Source organism: Trichomycterus rosablanca, chromosome 6 (assembly GCF_030014385.1).
Source record: "Trichomycterus rosablanca isolate fTriRos1 chromosome 6, fTriRos1.hap1, whole genome shotgun sequence".
NCBI lineage: Eukaryota > Metazoa > Chordata > Actinopteri > Siluriformes > Trichomycteridae > Trichomycterus > Trichomycterus rosablanca.
Window position 1 is genome coordinate 52,049,206 of NC_085993.1, and position 19,287 is coordinate 52,068,492.

At 40.8% G+C, this 19,287-nt stretch overlaps 1 protein-coding gene across 4 annotated transcripts in view; it reads right to left on the bottom strand.

Moving 5' to 3' along the window:
- dlg1a (discs large MAGUK scaffold protein 1a) overlaps window positions 1-19,287 on the bottom strand; it is a 68,605-nt gene that overhangs the window by 28,694 nt on the left and 20,624 nt on the right. For 2 of the 4 annotated variants that reach the window (XR_010013188.1, XM_062998060.1), the window contains exons 2-7: window positions 5,731-5,829; window positions 5,257-5,322; window positions 2,947-2,997; window positions 1,874-1,998; window positions 856-1,025; window positions 159-295 (exon numbers count right to left, since the gene is read on the bottom strand). Coding sequence is in view for 3 of the 4 variants with exons in the window: in XM_062998060.1 (XP_062854130.1) it covers window positions 159-295; window positions 856-1,025; window positions 1,874-1,998; window positions 2,947-2,997; window positions 5,257-5,322; window positions 5,731-5,829 (648 nt within the window). In the remaining variant the exon portion in view is untranslated. The remainder of the gene's footprint in view (window positions 1-158; window positions 296-855; window positions 1,026-1,873; window positions 1,999-2,946; window positions 2,998-5,256; window positions 5,323-5,730; window positions 5,830-19,287) is intronic. The other 2 variants (XM_062998061.1, XM_062998063.1) reach the window with 2 other exon arrangements.

Below are 19,287 nucleotides of genomic sequence, written 5' to 3' on the forward strand. Positions count from 1 at the left end.
AACGTGACCAAGGTGCCACTGTTGGGCCCCTGAGTCATGATTATAAGTTAGATGCTGCAAACGTAAATATACTTAAGGATGTCTTCCTGCCTTTCAGTCCTGATTAAGAAAATTCATGATTTGTGTGAAATAACCAGATAATCCTAGAAGAGACTCACGGCGATGAGTTTATCCCCGACGTGCAGTCGTCCGTCTTTCTGTGCGGCTCCTCCGTCGATGATTTTGGTGACGTAGATGCTGTTGTCGCCAGGAACGTGCTGGTTTCCAACTCCGCCTGCTATACTGAACCCGAGTCCTGACAGGAGTAAATAACAAAACGTCCCTACATGATATACGGACCATAAAATGAGCCGTTTCCCGTGTAATAAGCAACATTTAACATTTTTATACATGCAGCGTTCAAGTGCTTCACATTTACCGGTTAATCTGCACTATGAGGCGCCCTAGCGATCCTACGGCAATTCAGTTAGTGATCGCTTAGTCAAAACGTCCAAGATGTGGAGTGTAGAGCAGATAAAGACACGGCTCGGGTAACTAGTTTGGAAAACTAACAATCGAATCTGTGGACGTGAATTTTGGTATTTGTGACAGAACATGAAGCCTCACAGCGTCGCTGGATGTTCTAGGTTTACATTCAGCTATTAAGGGAGCTGTGCTGTGTATCGTAGCTTCTATTTAATTAATTAAGCACATTTTCCCGTGAATTTAGTAGAGTCCTAAATATAATAGTTAAAACCACGTACTGCATAAGCCACAATGCAACAAAACACAGCGAGTCGTAACTCTTAACACGACCCAGGTAAAAATACAGACGTGTTTTATATTCGGCAGTAAAACCGAACGAGCCGTTTTCACCTTTTGGACCTTTGACGAGCTTTAAATCGACGATTTTCTCAGCGCCGGGTTTCCTCCTCCTCACGTACAGCCTGACCATGCAGCCGGCCTCCTTCAGCGCCTCCACGGCTCTGCTGTGAGTGACGTCTCTCACGTCGGCCTCGTTCACTCGTAAAATACAGTCGTTTACCCTGAGAATGGAAAAGAAACGTGATGAATCCGCCATCGGCAGGAGCCGGGATCAAGTCTGGGTTCGTGTCTGAGGGAGGGGAAGGTGGATGGGGTTTATTTGGTTTATTTTATTGCCAAACATGGACAAAATGGGACTAACCCACCTACCGTGGAGATCAGCGACATGTCTTCCTAAATTTGGCCCGCATATGGGGAACGAAGGCGCACATGACAGACGTCAGATCCTCTTAACTAACACTCCTGTTGGCGCTGTGTTCAGCATTAATCCGCTCCAGGTGGAGGGGTTCCTATTCATCAGGGTTCCTCACTCACAGATCAGCTACTCATTTACATTTTCAGCATTTAGTGGACGATTTTATCCTAAGTGACTTACAGTACTGTGACAGTATACAGTCAAAGCAATTGAGAGTTAAGGGCCTTGCTCAAGGGCCCAACAGTGGGGCTTGAACCAGCACCCTTTGGATTACTAGCCCAGTACCTTAACCACTAGGCTACAACTGCCCCGGGTGTAAGTCGTGATGCCAGGCTCAATCTAGATCTTCACAGTTATAGCAGGTCAATAAAGCAAATCAAACAAGCATAAGCTCGATCTTTTAGCATCGAGGGACGTACGACAAGCTCATGTGGTGTCCACAAACTTTTGGTCATGCCACAAAGACATCACTGCTTGTGTTGCTAGTGCTCTAGGCAGAAACAAATCCTTAAAGCATCTCTCCTATTGGCTGCTCTGTCTCGTCTGTAGATAAACACACACGCTGGCGTCTCTATTCCTATTCAATTAACATTAATCAGTGAGACATAAAGGCATAAACTGGAGCTAAACGGGCGGGGCCAGCGGCTGACTGACCTGAGTCTGCCGTCCTGAGCTGCTGCTCCACCCGGTATGACCTTGGTGATGAAGATGCTGGGGTCCTCACCAATGTGAGGGTTATCGGTGCCCCCCGCAATACTGAAACCCAAACCAGAATTTCCCTGAACAGAGAAAAAAAAAACAGAATAAACAATAAAAAAACAATAAATAAACATTAACATCAGATTTTCTTTAAAAAGAAAAGATTAAAACACACCAAACATGTCGAGTCTCTGAGTTCATGAGAAAATCTAACATTAATATTTTTTTTTTTACAGGTTTTATTGTTATTACTATAGTTATTTTATTATTATTATTATTATTATTAATATTATAGTTATTTTATTATTATTATTATTATTATAGTTATTATTATTGTTATTATTAACAACCATAGTAATAAAACAATAATATAATATTAATATAAAAATATAAATAAATGATACAACTATTAATAATACTATAATAATGATAATAATAATAATAATAATAATAAATATACATAATATAAATAAATAATGCAGATAATAATAAAAAAATATTATTATTATTAGAAGAAGAAAAATAACAACAACACAATCTAAATAAACAAATTAACAATAAAAATGATCATTTTAATACTATACTGTAATGATAACAATAATAACAAAAACAATAATAATAATAACAATAAAATTAATAAATAATAACATAACAGATAATAATAATAATAATAATAATATAATAATTATTACAAGTATAATAATAATAACAACAATAAAACATAATGTTAATAATGATGATTATAATACTGTGCTATATTAATAATGTAATAATAATATAATAATAATAATAAACAATATTAAATAATAACAAACCAACAAAAATAAAATAAATAAATAAAGCAAATAATAATAACATTACTTCATCTAAATGAATAAATTAACTATAATAATTAATAATAATAATAACTCCAGTATTTGGGCGTCGCCACAGCAGATCTGGTCCTGACAAGTGCACCCCCCAATGGCTAGGCTGTTTCGGCCACCTCCCCCCCCAATCCTCAGACATTAGCCAATCTTGTCACTCACCCGTTCCAGTGTAATTTCCTCATAATCATAATCGGCTTCGGCTCCGTTCACCTGAAACACAAATAAATATAAAGACAGAAGTTTAGAGGATTCAGCAGTCAGGAGCAGAGCTGAGATTAGAACCCATGCACACTTTTTAAACTTTGTTGTACACCAGTCCTGATCAGCCAGTGAGGGTCCTGTACCCACAGTGTCTATTATTGATCAGTACGTCTCCAGATACGCTCTTATATAATAAACACGACTGACTTTGGCCCCGCGGCCCCACAGACGGCTTGATGGAGCTCATTAAACGTAGCTGTGAGCAGCTCAGGACGGTTCTGACCATCAGGACAATCCAGCTTCGTCCGCCTAAAGGACCCCCCCGACACAAACACACCCCAGTCATGAAAGTACTACCAGGAAATATTCCCTCTAACACCGGGACGAACCCAGAGAGCCGAGTCGAGGCCGCTGCTCGTATCGGGTTACGGTGTGGACAGTGGAAAAACAGCTTCGATTATTTTCACTCTCCATCGTTTCTAGCGGTGCCGAGGTGCCAAGAAATCTAACGCGTGAACGTGATGCTGCCGCGGCGATAAGAGGGATGAATTACAGTCATGATCCACCATCATCAAGGCCGATCAATATCACAAAATCTTTACAAAATCCTCTACAAATAAATTCATGAGGATATTTTTGGTGTTTTAGAGGGAAACAGCAACAACAAACGAACATTTTCAGTTAAGAACAGATTCATGATTTCTGTTCCTGTATGTGGTTACAGACTAGAACAAGTGAATCTCAGTGACACTTGGTTATTAATGACCAGCGATCAATAATAATAATAATAATTATTATTATAATAATCATAATAATTATAATAATAATAACAAAACAACAACAAATAATAATATAAATAAATATTACAGATAATAATAAAATAACAAAAATAATATAAATACATGAATAAATTAGTAAATATAAATAAACTAATAATAATAATAACGAATAACAATAGTGTAATTGCCTTCTACAATCACACTAATAAAACAACAAAAATAATATAAATAAATATAAATAAAATAATAGTAATAAAAAACTGTAATAAATAAAATAAATAAACCTTATAGATAATAATTATAAAAAACAAAAATAATATAAATAAATAAATTAAGTAGTAAGAACAAATAAACTAATAATAACAATAAAACAACAGAAATAATTTAAATAAATATAAATAAAATAGTAATAATTAAAAAACTAAATAAAAAAAAAAAAATATTATAGATCATTATAAAATAACAAAAGTAATACAAATAAATAAAGAAGTAAATATAAACTAATAAAAAGATAATAATAATAAAACAGAAATAATATAAGTAAATATAAATAAAATAATAATAATTTAAAAACATTAATAAATAAAATAAATAAATATTACAGATAATAATAATAATTATAAAACAACAAAAATACTTTAAATTAATAAATAACTAAATATAAATAAACTAATAATAAATTAAAACTGCAATTAAGAGAATAAATAAATTTTGCAGATAATACTAATAGGTAATAATAATAATAATAACAACAAAACAACAATAATAAATTATAAAAATAAATACTACAGATAATAATAATTATTAATAAACAACAAAAATAATAAATTTAATGAATAAATTACTAAATATAAATAAACTAAAAATACAAAAGAAATAATATAAATAAATATAAATAAAATAATAATATTATTAAAACAATAATAAATGAAATAAATTAATATTACAAATAATAATAATAAATAACATTTATTAAATAACAAAAAATAATATAAATACATGAATAAATTACTACATATAAATAAAATAAAAATAATAATACAACAGAAATAATATAAATAATTATAAATAAAATAATAATATTAATAAAACTATAATAAATACAATAAACAAATATGACAGATAATAATAATAAATAATAATAAGCATTAATTTATAACAACAAAACAACAATAATAAATAATATAAATAAATAACACAAATGATAATAATAATAATAATAACTGCTTTTTTTTAGGCGTCGCCACAGCGGATCTGGTCCTCATATCAGACTCGGTTTTATAACCTGACACACCTTCCTATTTCTATCTGGGCTTGGAACCTGCACTGACAAATGTACCCCCCAATGACTAGGCTGCCCCCCCCCCCCCCCCCACTTACCACCCCCCACCCCAATCATCAGATATTACCAGTTCCTAGCAGTCAGCTGACCATTAAGCATGAAACGTTGAACACGATAAACAGAAGCAGAATCAATGTAAACACTCACGTATGGGCTGATGTATGGAGAGGTGTCGATGCTGTCTGTGCTCACCAACACCGGCGCCGGACTCGCCTGCAAGAGAGACGCAATTAAAGTTTCAGTCATTATTACCATGAACCGGCCTGCTTAAAACGCACTCTCGAGCACAGTGTGGCACGGAAACCAAACAAAGAAGCAGCTCAAGCAGGATGTGGATGATCAGGATGGGTGCAGGGCACAAGGCACTCACTCTGGGCATGTTACAGACGGGCATGGGCGCAGATTAACGGCCCTGAAGCACGAGCAGCCAAGCCAAACTAAATCCCTCTGCAGACAGACAGGACTGGCACAGCTGGCAGCGCTGGCACCGTGGCTGTGGCGGCACGAGGGCGTATCAGTGACACGGCACCACTTTCTCTGAATGAGTTTAAGCGTAATGAAGGAGCGATGGACGAGCGAGGGACGAGCACACATGACAGAGAGAGAGAGGAGGAATAAGACCTGTGACGTGGGTGCCGGGATGAAGGTGGTCTCGGCCGGGACCGGTACGATAGGGATCACAGGGATTATGTGAGCGGGGGGAGGAACGGCGTCCGCCTGCTAAACGACAAACAGCAGAGGTCAAAGTTCAGTCATTACAGCTGTAGAAGAAATTCGAACCCAATAACACAAACTCACTCACTCACCTAAAACCTGCAACACAAAACGGCTCGGAACATGTAAATCATTATTATTATCGTTATTATTAAAGTCATTTTATATACACTGATCAGTCATAACATTAAAACCACCTCACTGTCCATTTTATCAGCTCCACTTACCATATAGAAGCACTTTGTAGTTCTACAATTACTGACTGTAGTCCATCTGTTTCTCTGCATGCTGTTCTTCAGGACCCCCACAGGACCACCACAGAGCAGGTATTATTTAGGTGGTGGATGATTCTCAGCACTGCAGTGACACTGACATGGTGGTGGTGTGTTAGTGTGTGTTGTGCTGGTATGAGAGGATCAGACACAGCAGCGCTGCTGGAGTTTTTAAACACCTCACTGTCACTGCTGGACTGAGAATCGTCCACCAACCAAAAATATCCAGCCAACAGCGCCCCGTGGGCAGCGTCCTGTGAGCACTGATGAAGGTCTAGAAGATGACCGACTCAAACAGCAGCAATAGATGAGCGATCGTCTCTGACTTTACATCTACAAGGTGGACCGACTAGGTAGGAGTGTCTAATAGAGTGGTCAGTGAGTGGACGCGGTGTTTAAAAACTCCAGCAGCGCTGCTGTGTCTGATCCACTCATACCAGCACAACACACACTAACACACCACCACCATGTCATTGTCACTGCAGTGCTGAGAATCATCCACCACCTAAATAATACCTGCTCTGTGGGGGTCCTGACATGTAGAGAAACAGATGGACTACAGTCAGTAATTGTAGAACTACAAAGTGCTTCTATATGGTAAGTGGAGCTGATAAAATGGACAGTGAGTGTAGAAACAAGAAGGTGGTTTTAATGTTATGGTTGATCGGTGTACAATCATAAAAAATGAGCAACACATTTCTGTTTTTATTATTTTATTTCTGCATTTTCTGCTTTTTCTCCCAGTTTAGTCGTAGCCAGCAGACTAGTGGACAATCAATTTTGTCTGTTGCAGGCACTAGGGGCGCCCAGTTGACCGGTAGCAGATCTGAGATCTGCACAATGATGCACAGAGGAACCTGTGAGTCCTGAAGTCCAGGATGTGTCGGAGGGTGCACGTGTCAAGCAGATATACCCTCCGCAGGCACCATTAGGGTCTCAATCAGTGGAAGACCAATTGGCTACGATAAATTGGGAGAAAAAGGTAAAAATGCCAAATTAAATATTAAAAATAGTACCAGGAAGAGGTTCAAAACTAAAGATATAAAGTAAATAATCTGACGATTATCAACCATACATGGAAAAATAGAAATAAAAGCCTGCAGTGCCATCGCTCAGCCAGCAGAGGTCGTAATTGCAGCAGTTTTGAAAAACCCCAAAGATACTCCCCTCCTCTGAACCGGCCGGCCGACAGCAGAGCTGAGATTCGAACTGGCGAGCTCTGATTGTCGGCTACTACAGGAAGTGAGGGTGCCAACTGTACAGGATGGCAGAGCAGCAGCTGATCCATGGACTAACTGCTCAGCCCAGGAGGGATCAAGTGCCAACAGAGCGGCTGAAGATGTTCCAGCTCCACAGACGTTCAACTTACAACAAGATCTGAGATTCATTCATTCATTACCACCACTTTAGCCTGGTCAGGGTCACTGTGGGTCTGATTCTTTTGGGCAAAAAACAGGAAACACCCTAGATGGGTTGCCAGTCCCTCTATAAGCACACACACACACACTAATAATCCTGACTGCATGTCTTTGGACTGTAGGAGGAAACCGGATCAAACGGAGGAAACCCACACGGACACGGGGAGAACATGCAAACTCTACACAGAAAGAACCCCTAGGCAGCACCGCACAGCTGGCGCTAAAGCGGTTTTGTCACTTCTCATGTGAATGCGCCAGTGCTGAAGGGAATACGGTATTCCAACATCAAGCATCTCCACCATTAAGAAGCATCAGGAAACAATAAAGAAGTAAAACTAAAGTGCAGCTTTTATTGTATTTTTATTGATTTTGAACTGTTTGTAATTGTATTTCAGTGTGTTTATATTATATTTGTGTTATTTTCAGTGTTTAAGTGCAGAGATGTTCACAAGTCACAAAATACGAGTCACGAGTCAATATAATCTACACAAAACATATATTATAAATGTAGAGTAGAAATAAAGAAATAATCTGTAAGTTCAGATAAAAACAACAACAGATTAGCGAGTGTATTTAGCCGTTTTACTTCGTGTCTTTACTTTCCTCCTCATCGTGTAAATGAATGTAATTTCTGTAACAAGAAGGTTCCAGTTAAAAGCTTCAACTGATACGTTTTGTTTTCATTACAGAATAAAAGCGCTCGATAAATCACGGCACAGCGGCCAAAATCCCAAACACAGCAAAAACATCATAACCACTGCTTACCTTAGCTTCTGTTCTTCCAGATGCTATTACATTTATAAGCGTGCGTCCCATTAGGAACAGAATACGTTATTTTGTAAATGTGCTTATAATTAAAAACCTTCAAACTTTTCCCGGTGGTGAAGTAAAACAGGAAGTGGTTAGAAAGCCGATCGAGCGTTTCATTACCACGTCATCTGTGTGACGCAAACTGAATAAATGCAAATAACAGCATTTCTTACTAACAATTACAATCAGAAGCTCTGATTGGTTCAGAAAGCGTCTTTCAACCATCAGCACCGATTCTGTAGGAGCGTTCCATTCACCCCGGTCGTTCCTGTGAAGTGCACTACGTAGGGTATTCCACCATTTTAAGGGAGATTCTGATCCAAAGGGAACGAGAATGTTCAGATGAAGTGAACTTCAGACTGTGTAGGGAGTAGGGAGCGACGCTTCATCACTACACCGGAAGCTGGCTGGAACGTTTACACATTGTGTGTGTTGTGGGTTAAGATGGCCGGAGCGTTATTAGAGAGCAGAAATGACATGATCAGAATGATGTTGGATCATATATATATAGATATATATATAAAATTATCACACGTAACTAATGTTAACACATGCTGACGCTAGAAACTCTTGTTGTTTACGAGTCATTTTTGCAAGTCACGAGTCGAGTCTGAAGTCGAGTCGGACTCGAGTCCCCATCTCTGTTCAAGTGTCAAAAACAACCTCATTATTTTACACGAGACTAAAATATCTGCAGCTCCACGGGACCATGGACGCATTAACAGGTTTCACAAACGTCCTTATGGGGAAAAATACCCTGAAACAAAAACAAGCTCACGGTCAGGCGTCCAAATACTTTTGGCTACATAGCTCTAACTGGCTAGCTCCCGCGCTAAACGATTAGCATTTCAGAGACACAAATTCCCACAGTTATTTCCTTCAAATAAACAGCTAAGAAGACGTACCTTCTTTAATGAAACTGAACCCCACGGATCCTCACCCCCCCGGGCGCCGGGTGCGGCTCGGACCCTGCCCGTGCTTTTGGCGGGGGTCTTCTTGTCCCCGCCCCTCAGGCTGGTAGATCTGGCTCGGCTCCTGTTGGAGGCGGGCATGGTGCGGGAGCTGAAGTGTGGGTGACAGTGCTGAGGAGTCTCCTGAAGTTGCTGCAGGAAGAGGAGATGGTTGTAGGAATGGTGTGGGTGGTGCTGGTGGCAGTGTAGACACTGTGGCTGTGGTTCTGATCTCTGATGGGTTCCGGTTCGATGGTCAGTGCAGGCTCCTGTACAGCCGGCGTGGTGGTTGCTGTAGTAACCGTTCATTCTTCTGGTAGAGGAAATCCAAAACCAGGCAGAAGTTCAGTGCCACGTCCAGTACGAGGGTTTATTTTGTCGAGTGGCGGTGAATCCAGATCTTTGCTTTCAGCTCTCTGCTCCTCCACTCCTCTGCCAAGCCTCTCTCGGACTCTCTGCTCCAACAACCCCCCCCGCATTCGCTTGCCCATTAATGAGCTCCGCCGGGCATCACACATGACGGGGCACGGACATTTTTTTTACAGGCTCAAAGAATCAAGAAGCTTCATTCTTAATTTTAAGCCTGAACGTGAAGCGTCTTCAGATTGACGACAGTTAAATAATGTTTTATATAAAGAAGCAGATTTGATTTAACAGTGAGAACATTTAGTAAAGTGCAATAAAAACAAGAAATCTTTATTTAACTGATAAAACTCATCCCTGTACTAAGCACTAAACTAATCACTGTACTGTAACCAGCACTAAACCAATCTCTAAACTATAACTTCTCATCACTATACTAATCCTTAACTAAACTAAACCTTAACTAAACAGTAACTAAACTGTTACTTATTTATATACTATAGTTCATCACTATACTAATCACTACACAGTAACTCATCACTATACTCATCACTATACTGTAACTCATCACTATACTAATCACTACACTGCAACTCATCACTATACTAATCACTACACAGTAACTCATCACTATACTAATCACTATTCTGCAACTCATCACTATACTAATCACTATACTGTAACTCATTACTATACTAATCACTATACTGCAACTCATCACTATACTAATCACTACACAGTAACTCATTACTATACTAATCACTACACAGTAACTCATCACTATACTCATCACTACACAGTAACTCATCACTATACTAATCACTATTCTGCAACTCATCACTATACTAATCACTACACAGTAACTCATCACTATACTCATCACTATACTGTAACTCATCACTATACTAATCACTACACTGCAACTCATCACTATACTAATCACTACACAGTAACTCATCACTATACTAATCACTACACAGTAACTCATCACTATACTAATCACTATACTGTAACTCATCACTATACTAATCACTACACAGTAACTCATCACTATACTAATCACTACACAGTAACTCATCACTATACTAATCACTATACTGTAACTCATCACTATAATAATCACTATACTGAAACTCATCACTATACTAATCACTATACTGTAACTATACTATATTGTTACTTATTAATATACTATAAATCATCACTATACTAATCACTATACAGAAACCGTACTATACTGTTGCTTATTTATATACTATAGATTATCACTATACCAAGCACTATACTAATCACTATTTTAAAACTCATCACTATACTAATCACTATTCTGCAACTCATCACTATACCAATCACTATACTAATCACTACACAGTAACTATACTATATTGTTACTTATTTATATACTATAAATCATCGCTATACCACTCACTATACCAATCACTACAAAGTAACTCATCACTACACTGTAACTCATCACTACTAATCACTAAATTTGAACTCATTACACTAATCACAATATTGAAACTAATCATTGTACTATTTAAAGGTATGTTAGTTTCCATACACAGTGAGGGATCTGAAGTCTGGTATCAGAAGTTTGTGGTTTTAAATTCCGTCTTTAACAAGAACGATCTCATTAAGCCTCTAATGTGAGATAAACGGTGTCGCTCATGTGCCGTGTACTTTAGGAACCTTTTATAATTGTATAATGTGAGCGTACGGCGGGTCAGCGGTGGAGTCCTGCCCTGTACTGACCCCCCGTGCTTTTACATGCTGTTTCCTCGTCACTGCACTGATTCTTCACTGCTTCCATTTGTGTGTCGCAGCTACTCAGAAGCTCTGAGCCTGAGGCAAACAGCGCTACACAAAAGATTTCCCATAATCACCCGGGAAACGCCGCCCCGGTGTAGTACAGGCTACAGTCCGGCGTCCATCACCGTCTTCTGTTTCTCCCTGAATAAACCGATCGATACGAGCTGCCATTCTGAGCCAGCGCGAGTGCTCTCGGATATTATCATTATATTTACACCCCATCCACATCAACACAAATAATACTAACTAACAATACTAACAAATAATACTAATACTATTATCATTATATTTACACCCCATCCACATCAACACAGATAATACTAACTAACAATACTAACTAATAATACTAATACTATTATCATTATATTTACACCCCATCCACATCAACACAAATAATACTAACTAACAATACTAACTAAAAATACTAATACTATTAGCATTTTATTACACCCCATCCACATCAACACAGATAATACTAACTAATAATACATTAATAGTAACTGATAATACTAACTAATAATACTACCTGTTAATACTAACTAATAGTACTAACTAATTATACTAACTTATAATACTATTATCATCATATTTCACCCCATATACATCAACACAGATAATACCCACTAACAATACTAACTAATAATACTAATACTATTATCATTATATTACACCCCATCCACATCAACACAGATAATACTAATAATACTAACTAATAATACTTACTAATAATACAACCTGTTAATACTAACCAATAATACTAACTAACAATACTACCTGTTAATACTACCTGTTAATACTAATAGTGCTCTGGTGGCACAAAGGATAAACACACTAACATGTAAGAACTGACATGACCAAGTCATGGGTTCAAATCTCCAATCTGCTAAAAGTCTTAAAAAATAAACAACCATACTGTCATTAAAGTCTGTTTTGCACTTCTGTAAGTCGCTCTGGATAAGAGCGTCTGCTAAATGCAGAAAATGTAAATGAAAATGTAAATACTAACTAATAATACTAACTAATTATACTAACTTATAATACTATTATCATCATATTTCACCCCATATACATCAACACAGATAATACCAACTAACAATACTAACTAATAATACTAACTAATAATACTAACTAATAATAATACCTTTATTATTGTATTTACATCTCCTGTTTAGTTTTTATACTTGTTTTATTCTGAAAAAAGCATTTAACTCATCACTATACTAATCACTATACTGAAACTCATTACTGTACTCATCACTATACTAGAACTTATCACTATACTAGATCTCATCACTATACTAATCACTATACTAATCACTATACTAGAACTCATCACTATACTAATCACTATACTAGAACTCACCACTACACCAGAACTCATTACTATACTATAACTCATCACTATTCTACTCAGTATACTAGAACTCATCACTACACTAGAATTAATCACTATACTATAACTCATCACTATACTATAACTCATCACTATACTAATCACTATACTGTAACTAATCACAATAATATAACTCATCACTATACTAGAACTCATCACTATACTAATCACTATATTGTAACTAATCACTATAATATAATTCATCACTATACTAATCACTATACTAAATCTGTTTCAACCTTAGCTAATCATGTCCACGCAGATGCTGGACCAGCCGATAGCGCTGCTGATATTCAGACCTTAGATCCTCCGACCGCAGCAGAAGGACTAACAGTACAGATCTGCTGCAGTTACGCCCTCTGCTGGCTGATCGATGGTGCTGCACAGAGACGGGGGATAACAGAGATCAGTGCGTGACTCTCAGAGTGCGATACGGATCTCCGTATGAGCCCGCCTGGTGTTTGTCACGACCCGCCTCGTTTAGGAATGGAGGTCTGCAGCAGTAGAGGTGAAATACGACTGAGGAATTGGATATGACTAAATTGGAAAGGAAAACTGAGTAATATAATGAATGAGTTCGGTGAATCTGTACATTATTAATGGGACGTGCGGTCGCCGGTCTCTAAGGGTTCGATAAGGTCGCTGAACTTCCTGTTTAGTAAAGCTGATCTAAATCTGAACAGACGACCTGTTGCTGATCACGTTTCACACAGATCATAACCCCAACACGTAACTCGTAACCCCGCGGATAAACAGGCGGCAGAGGCTGGAGTGCCGCTCATCTGCGCTCTGATTCCTTTATGGCGTCTGAATCGATGGTGTTGAGACACGAGCGCAGGGTGGAAAATCAATTAGATCTGGTTATGATGATGGTTGAAGCGATTGAAGATCTTCTCCAGAGGATCCTGAGAGCCTCCATGACGTTCTAATGGAGTCTCGACCGCAGGAGGATGAAACCTGACCCTACTCATACTTGGTCTTACATGGTGATGAAAACCTGCACAGTCTCAGCTCAGTACGAGCTGCTGATGTTCCAGCGAGCTACGTTTAGGACCAGGAATGTAAACACAACGTTTATTAGGTATAAAATGAGGAATTTCTATACTGTTTCTACCCTATAGTTCACCACAGCATGTTCAGTCTGTACACTAAGCTACAAAGCCTTTTAATCAGCTAACAAAGATCAAAGCAGTCTTTCATTTAATTGATTGGCTGATTGATTAATTGATCCCCAAATGGAAATCATACTGGTGCAGCCGCAATTCACACGTTTACATTCATATTTTTAGCATTTTCGGACACTTTTATCCAAAGCAAACTACAGCACTGTGAAAGTATAAAGTCTAAGCAATTGAGGGTTAGGGGCCTTGCTCAAGGGTCCAACAGTGGCAACCTGTCAGTAATGGGGCTTGAACCAGTGACCTTTTGATTACTATTCCACTACCTTAACTACTAGGCTACAACTACTAATTCAGACATACACTATATTGCCTTCATACGCGTATGAACTTGAGTGTTTCACATTCTTAATCCATAGGGTTTAATATGATGTCGCCACCCTTTGCAGCTATAACAGCTTCAACTCTTCTGGGAAGGCTTTCCACAAGGTTTAGGAGTGTGTTTATGGGAATTTTTGACCATTCTTCCAGAAGCGCATTTGTGAGGTCAGACACTGATGTTGGACGAGAAGGCCTGGCTCACAGTCTCCGCTCTAATTCATCCCGAAGGTGTTCTATCTATCGGGTTGAGGTCAGGACTCTGTGCAGGCCAGTCAAGTTCATCCACACCAAACTGGCTCATCCACGTCTTTATGGACCTTGTGCTTTGTGCACTGGTGCGCAGTCATGTTGGAACAGGAAGGGGCCATCCCCAAACTGTTCCCACAAAGCATTAAAAGTTCCTTTCACTGGAACTAAGGGGCCGAGCCTGACTCCTGAAAAACACCCCCACACCATAATCCCCCCTCCACCACACTTTACACTCGGCACAATACAGTCAGACAGGTACCGTTCTCCTGGCAACCCAGACTTCACAGCGTGATTCGTCACTACGGTTAACACGTCTCCACCGCTCTAAAGTCCAGTGGTGGCGTGCTTTACCCCATGCGCTTGGTGATGTAAGGCTTGGATGCAGCTGCTCGGCCATGGAAACCCGTTCCATGAAGCTCTACACGCTGTTCCTGAGATCATCTGAAGGCCACATGAAGTTTGGAGGTCTGTAGTGATGGACTCTGCAGAAAGTTGGTGACCTCTGTGCACTATGTTCCTCAGCATCCGCTGCCCCGCCCTGTCATTTTACATGGTAACACTCGGTGGCTGAGTCGCTGTCGTTCCCAATCGCTTCCACTTTGTTATACCAGCACTGACAGTCGACTGTGGAATATTTAGTAATGAGGAAATTTCACCACTGGACTTGTTGCACAGGTGGCATCACGGTACCACGCTGGAATTCACTGAGCTCCTAAGAGCGACCCGTTCTTTCACTAATGTGTGTAGAAGCAGTCTGCATGCCGAGGTGCTCGGTTTTATACACCTGTGGCCATGGAAGTGATCGGAACACCTGAATTCAGTCATTTGGATGGGGGAGTGAATACTTTTGGCAATATAGTGTATCACACAGATCACAAGCACATCCATCTAGTGCGAAAACGAACCAAAGGTGGTTTATAATCAATAAAAATAACTTTGTTTCCATTTTTTCTACCACCTTTTATTTATTTATTTATTAGTGATAGTCCCCATGTTTGTTTTTTAGACAGTGTCGTTCTTGACCTTGACTAAACATCTACACTTTCACAGATTCATCTTTAATTCTTTCAGGTGCGCTTCGCATTTATCATGTATTTTCCCCTAATTTAGTCATATCCAATTCCCTGATGGTTCCCCCTCTACTGCTGCAGACCTCCACTCATGACCGAGGAGGGTCATGACTAACACACGGGTGCAGCATCGACCGCTTCTTTTCACCTGCACTGGACCGGTTCATATGGAGATCCGTATCGCGCACTGATCTCCATTATCCCCCGTCTCGGTGCAGCACCATCGATCATCCAGCAGAGGGCGTAACTGACTAAGCTCTCCAGTAAGAACAAAAAAGTGCTTCATTTTCCGTACGTTTCGCTCCGACAAGGAAACCAGATCAAAAGAACGGTTGCTATCTGGAGATGGAACTTTACAGTCGGTCCTCGTACCTACACCTGCAGCCGACGTTTTAATAAAGACAGAGTGGAGACTGTTAACGAAGAGTGAGATGATTTCTCCATCCCATTTCGAAGACCGGAGGTTTGGGAGAGGAGAGAGCGACCAGTGGAGGGTGGAACACTGGATGAGGACGCTGATATGCTCTCCGAGGACCACGCCCACGCTCCAGCAAAAACGAGAGGACATCCCTAAAGCTGAAGAACCAAACAGAACCGGAGTTCAGCGTTTCACTGGATCAGACGGGGACGTTGGGTTTTACGGGGTATGACGTCCAACAGGAGTCAAAAATAAGCGGTGAATACGAGTGCCGGAGGTGACAGAGCTGGCTGACTCGTCCATTGCAGCAGTTCTGAGGAATCCCTGCGGCTCTCCCTCCCCCGGACGAACCGATGGTTGTCCGTGTGGGCGCCCTGGCGTGCCGGAGATGTCAGCACTGGTGGGCTAGTGTGTTTTACCACAGAATGAAACGGGCGCGGTGGAGTTTCTCAGCTCCAGATCCTCGTACTCTTCACGTTTAACGTCTCTCCCACCTACGTGAGGCGCTGCTAAACGTGAGCGTCAGTTCCAGCCGCGCACCCCTCGTACGGACTCACGAAACAGCCGTGAGTGGGCGTAGAGTTTGGGAGAGAGGACTGTAGGTGTTGGTGTCGGTGGTGCCCGCTCCGCAGGGAGACGCGCCCGCGCTGTCTGCGGGCCGAGCGTTCACGCCTGCTGCTGTGATTCATAGCCGAAGCGAAAACGCCAACCCACGCGGCCCTGCCGAAACGGGAACGATGCATCACCCGTGCAGATTCAGCACCGGGGAGGCGCAGTGTATGGTCGAAAGTATTCGGACGCCTGACCGTGAGCTTGTCGGACGTCCCGACTCAAAAAGCTGGGTGATCTTTTCAGCCAGAACATGAGAAGCTTCTCATGAGTCCTTGAAGTGTGTCTGTAGGAATTTGTGCCCATTTGTGCACCCTGATGTTGCTCAGAAAAGCATCAGTTGATGTTCCGGTCCATTCCAGAGCTGTGGAGTAGGGCTGGAAAGGGAAAGGACCTTCCCTAAACTGTTGCTGCACAGTCGGAAGCGTATGATTTCTCTTATATGACTGATTTATTACACCTGTTAGCGACTGTAGTGGCTGAAACACGTGAATTCAGTCATTAGAGAAGCGTCCAGATACTTTTGTCCCTCCACAGGGTTAACGGCTCGGTTTAAATCCGCTCGGTGGCTCTGTGTGCTGAAAACGCTGCGCTGGCCAGATAAGAAAAATAAATAAACCGGCGCACCACGTGACCGAGCATCCTCGCTTGCTAATTGCCATGGCAACTCCATGGAAACAGCAGAAGCCACGGCTCCGGAGGAGTTGCACGCCTCCTCAGGACCGAACCGCCTCACGTCCTCAGTTACAGTACAAACGCACCCGAAGAACACGAAACGTTACAAGAAACGGCGTTTTCATTTAAAAATAAAGATGAACTGCCGACCGGCCGTGCTCCCTTCCCAGGCGAACACGTGTGTGCATGCAAAAGTATCGGGACGCCTCTGAATTCATGTGTTTCAGCCACGACAGTTGCTCCCAGGTGTTATACATCAATCATATAAAGGAAATTATATAGTTAAGACTTGGCAGAAACAGTTTAGGGAAGGTCCTTTCCTTTTCCATCATGACTGAACCCCTGTGTCAAACTCAAAGCATCACTGCTTGTACAGACTGATCCCTTGATGGATCCTTTTATACCTGATCATGATTCCCTCACCTGTTCCCGACTCACCTGCTCACTGTGAAACGCTGTACTTTTTCACTTCCAATTTTCCTCCTAATCGAGTCGTATCCAAACACTCGAATGCATTACGCTTCCTCTCTACTGATGCTGATCCCCACTTCTGATTGAGGAGAGCGAGACTGACACGCCCCCTCCGACACGTGTGCAGCACCCGACTGCATCTTTTCACCTGCACGAGGCGAGTTCACATGCGGATCAGCTTTGTGTACGGAGAGCCACACCCTGATCCTCATTATCCCTGAACTCTGTGCAGCACCATCAACCAGCCAGCAGAGGTCGTAATTACATCAGTTGAGACTGAGAGATGCTTATAGTCCGGATTTAGCTCCATCTGATTTCCACCTTTTTGGTTCTGTTCTGTTTAGTTCTGTTATGTTCTGCTTGGTTCTATTCTGTTCTTTCTGGATCTGTTCTGTTCTGCTTTATTGTGTTCTTTTTGGTTCTGTTTACTTCTGTAGTGTTTGGTTTTGTTCTGTTCGGTTCTGTTCTGTAGTAATCACTCGTGTCTGAGAGACGCTTATAGTCCTGATTTAGCTCCATCTGATTTACACTTTTTTGGAGGCTGAAAGAAGCTTTAACGGGAAGAAGATTTTCATGTGATGATGATGTGAAAGCAGCGGCGCATCAGTGACGACATTAAAAAGTCGGTACGACGCTGGATAAATGCACCGGAAGGCGATGATGTAGAAAAGTGATGCAGTTTGTTTTTAAAGAAATAATAAATAAAGTTAAAAAAGTGTGAAAGCTTAAAAAGTGAAAATCCCTCGTTAAATGAAAGTGTTGATTGTTTACCGTTAGATCTTCTTAGTCTTAAATCTCCTCCTGATCACTTACAGTGGTTATTATATTTATTTATTTATTTAAACGTGCGGATGGAGTTCTGATGACCAGCATGAGCGGTCAGCGCTGTATTGGCGTGCCGCGGAGGTTAAGTGGACGGCGCTGCCCTGACGCACTTACCGCTTTCACGTTCTGATAAGTGCTCATAAAAAAGAGATGAAGCTCCAGTGTTGTGGTAACAGGAATCGATGGCTGGAATAAAGAGCCCGACTGGAAACCCTTTTGTCATCGCCTCTATTGTTGCGGCTTTCGTTTCAGGTCGTGACCCTGTTAGCCGGCGTTCTGATCCCACCGGGCACAAAGAGCGTGCGTGGCACGGCCGTGCCCACATTACCGGACACCGAGGAGGAGGAGGAGGAGTAGATGGCTCCAGGCTCTGGGCCATGTCGGATGATTCAGTCTAATGGCAGGTGAGTCCGGCCGCTCATCCGTCCGCTAAGTGCTTCAGCCCACATCAAAATAAATAAATATATCGAGAGGTCGGGCATTATGGGCATCGTATTAATGCCTACAGCAGCATGGCACACGCTTTCAATCTCTGTAATCTCACAGTGACATATAGTGAACACACAGAAAACAGCGACCCAATACTTGTGGAACCATCACATCCATAAAAGAAATCTAATAAAAACAAGC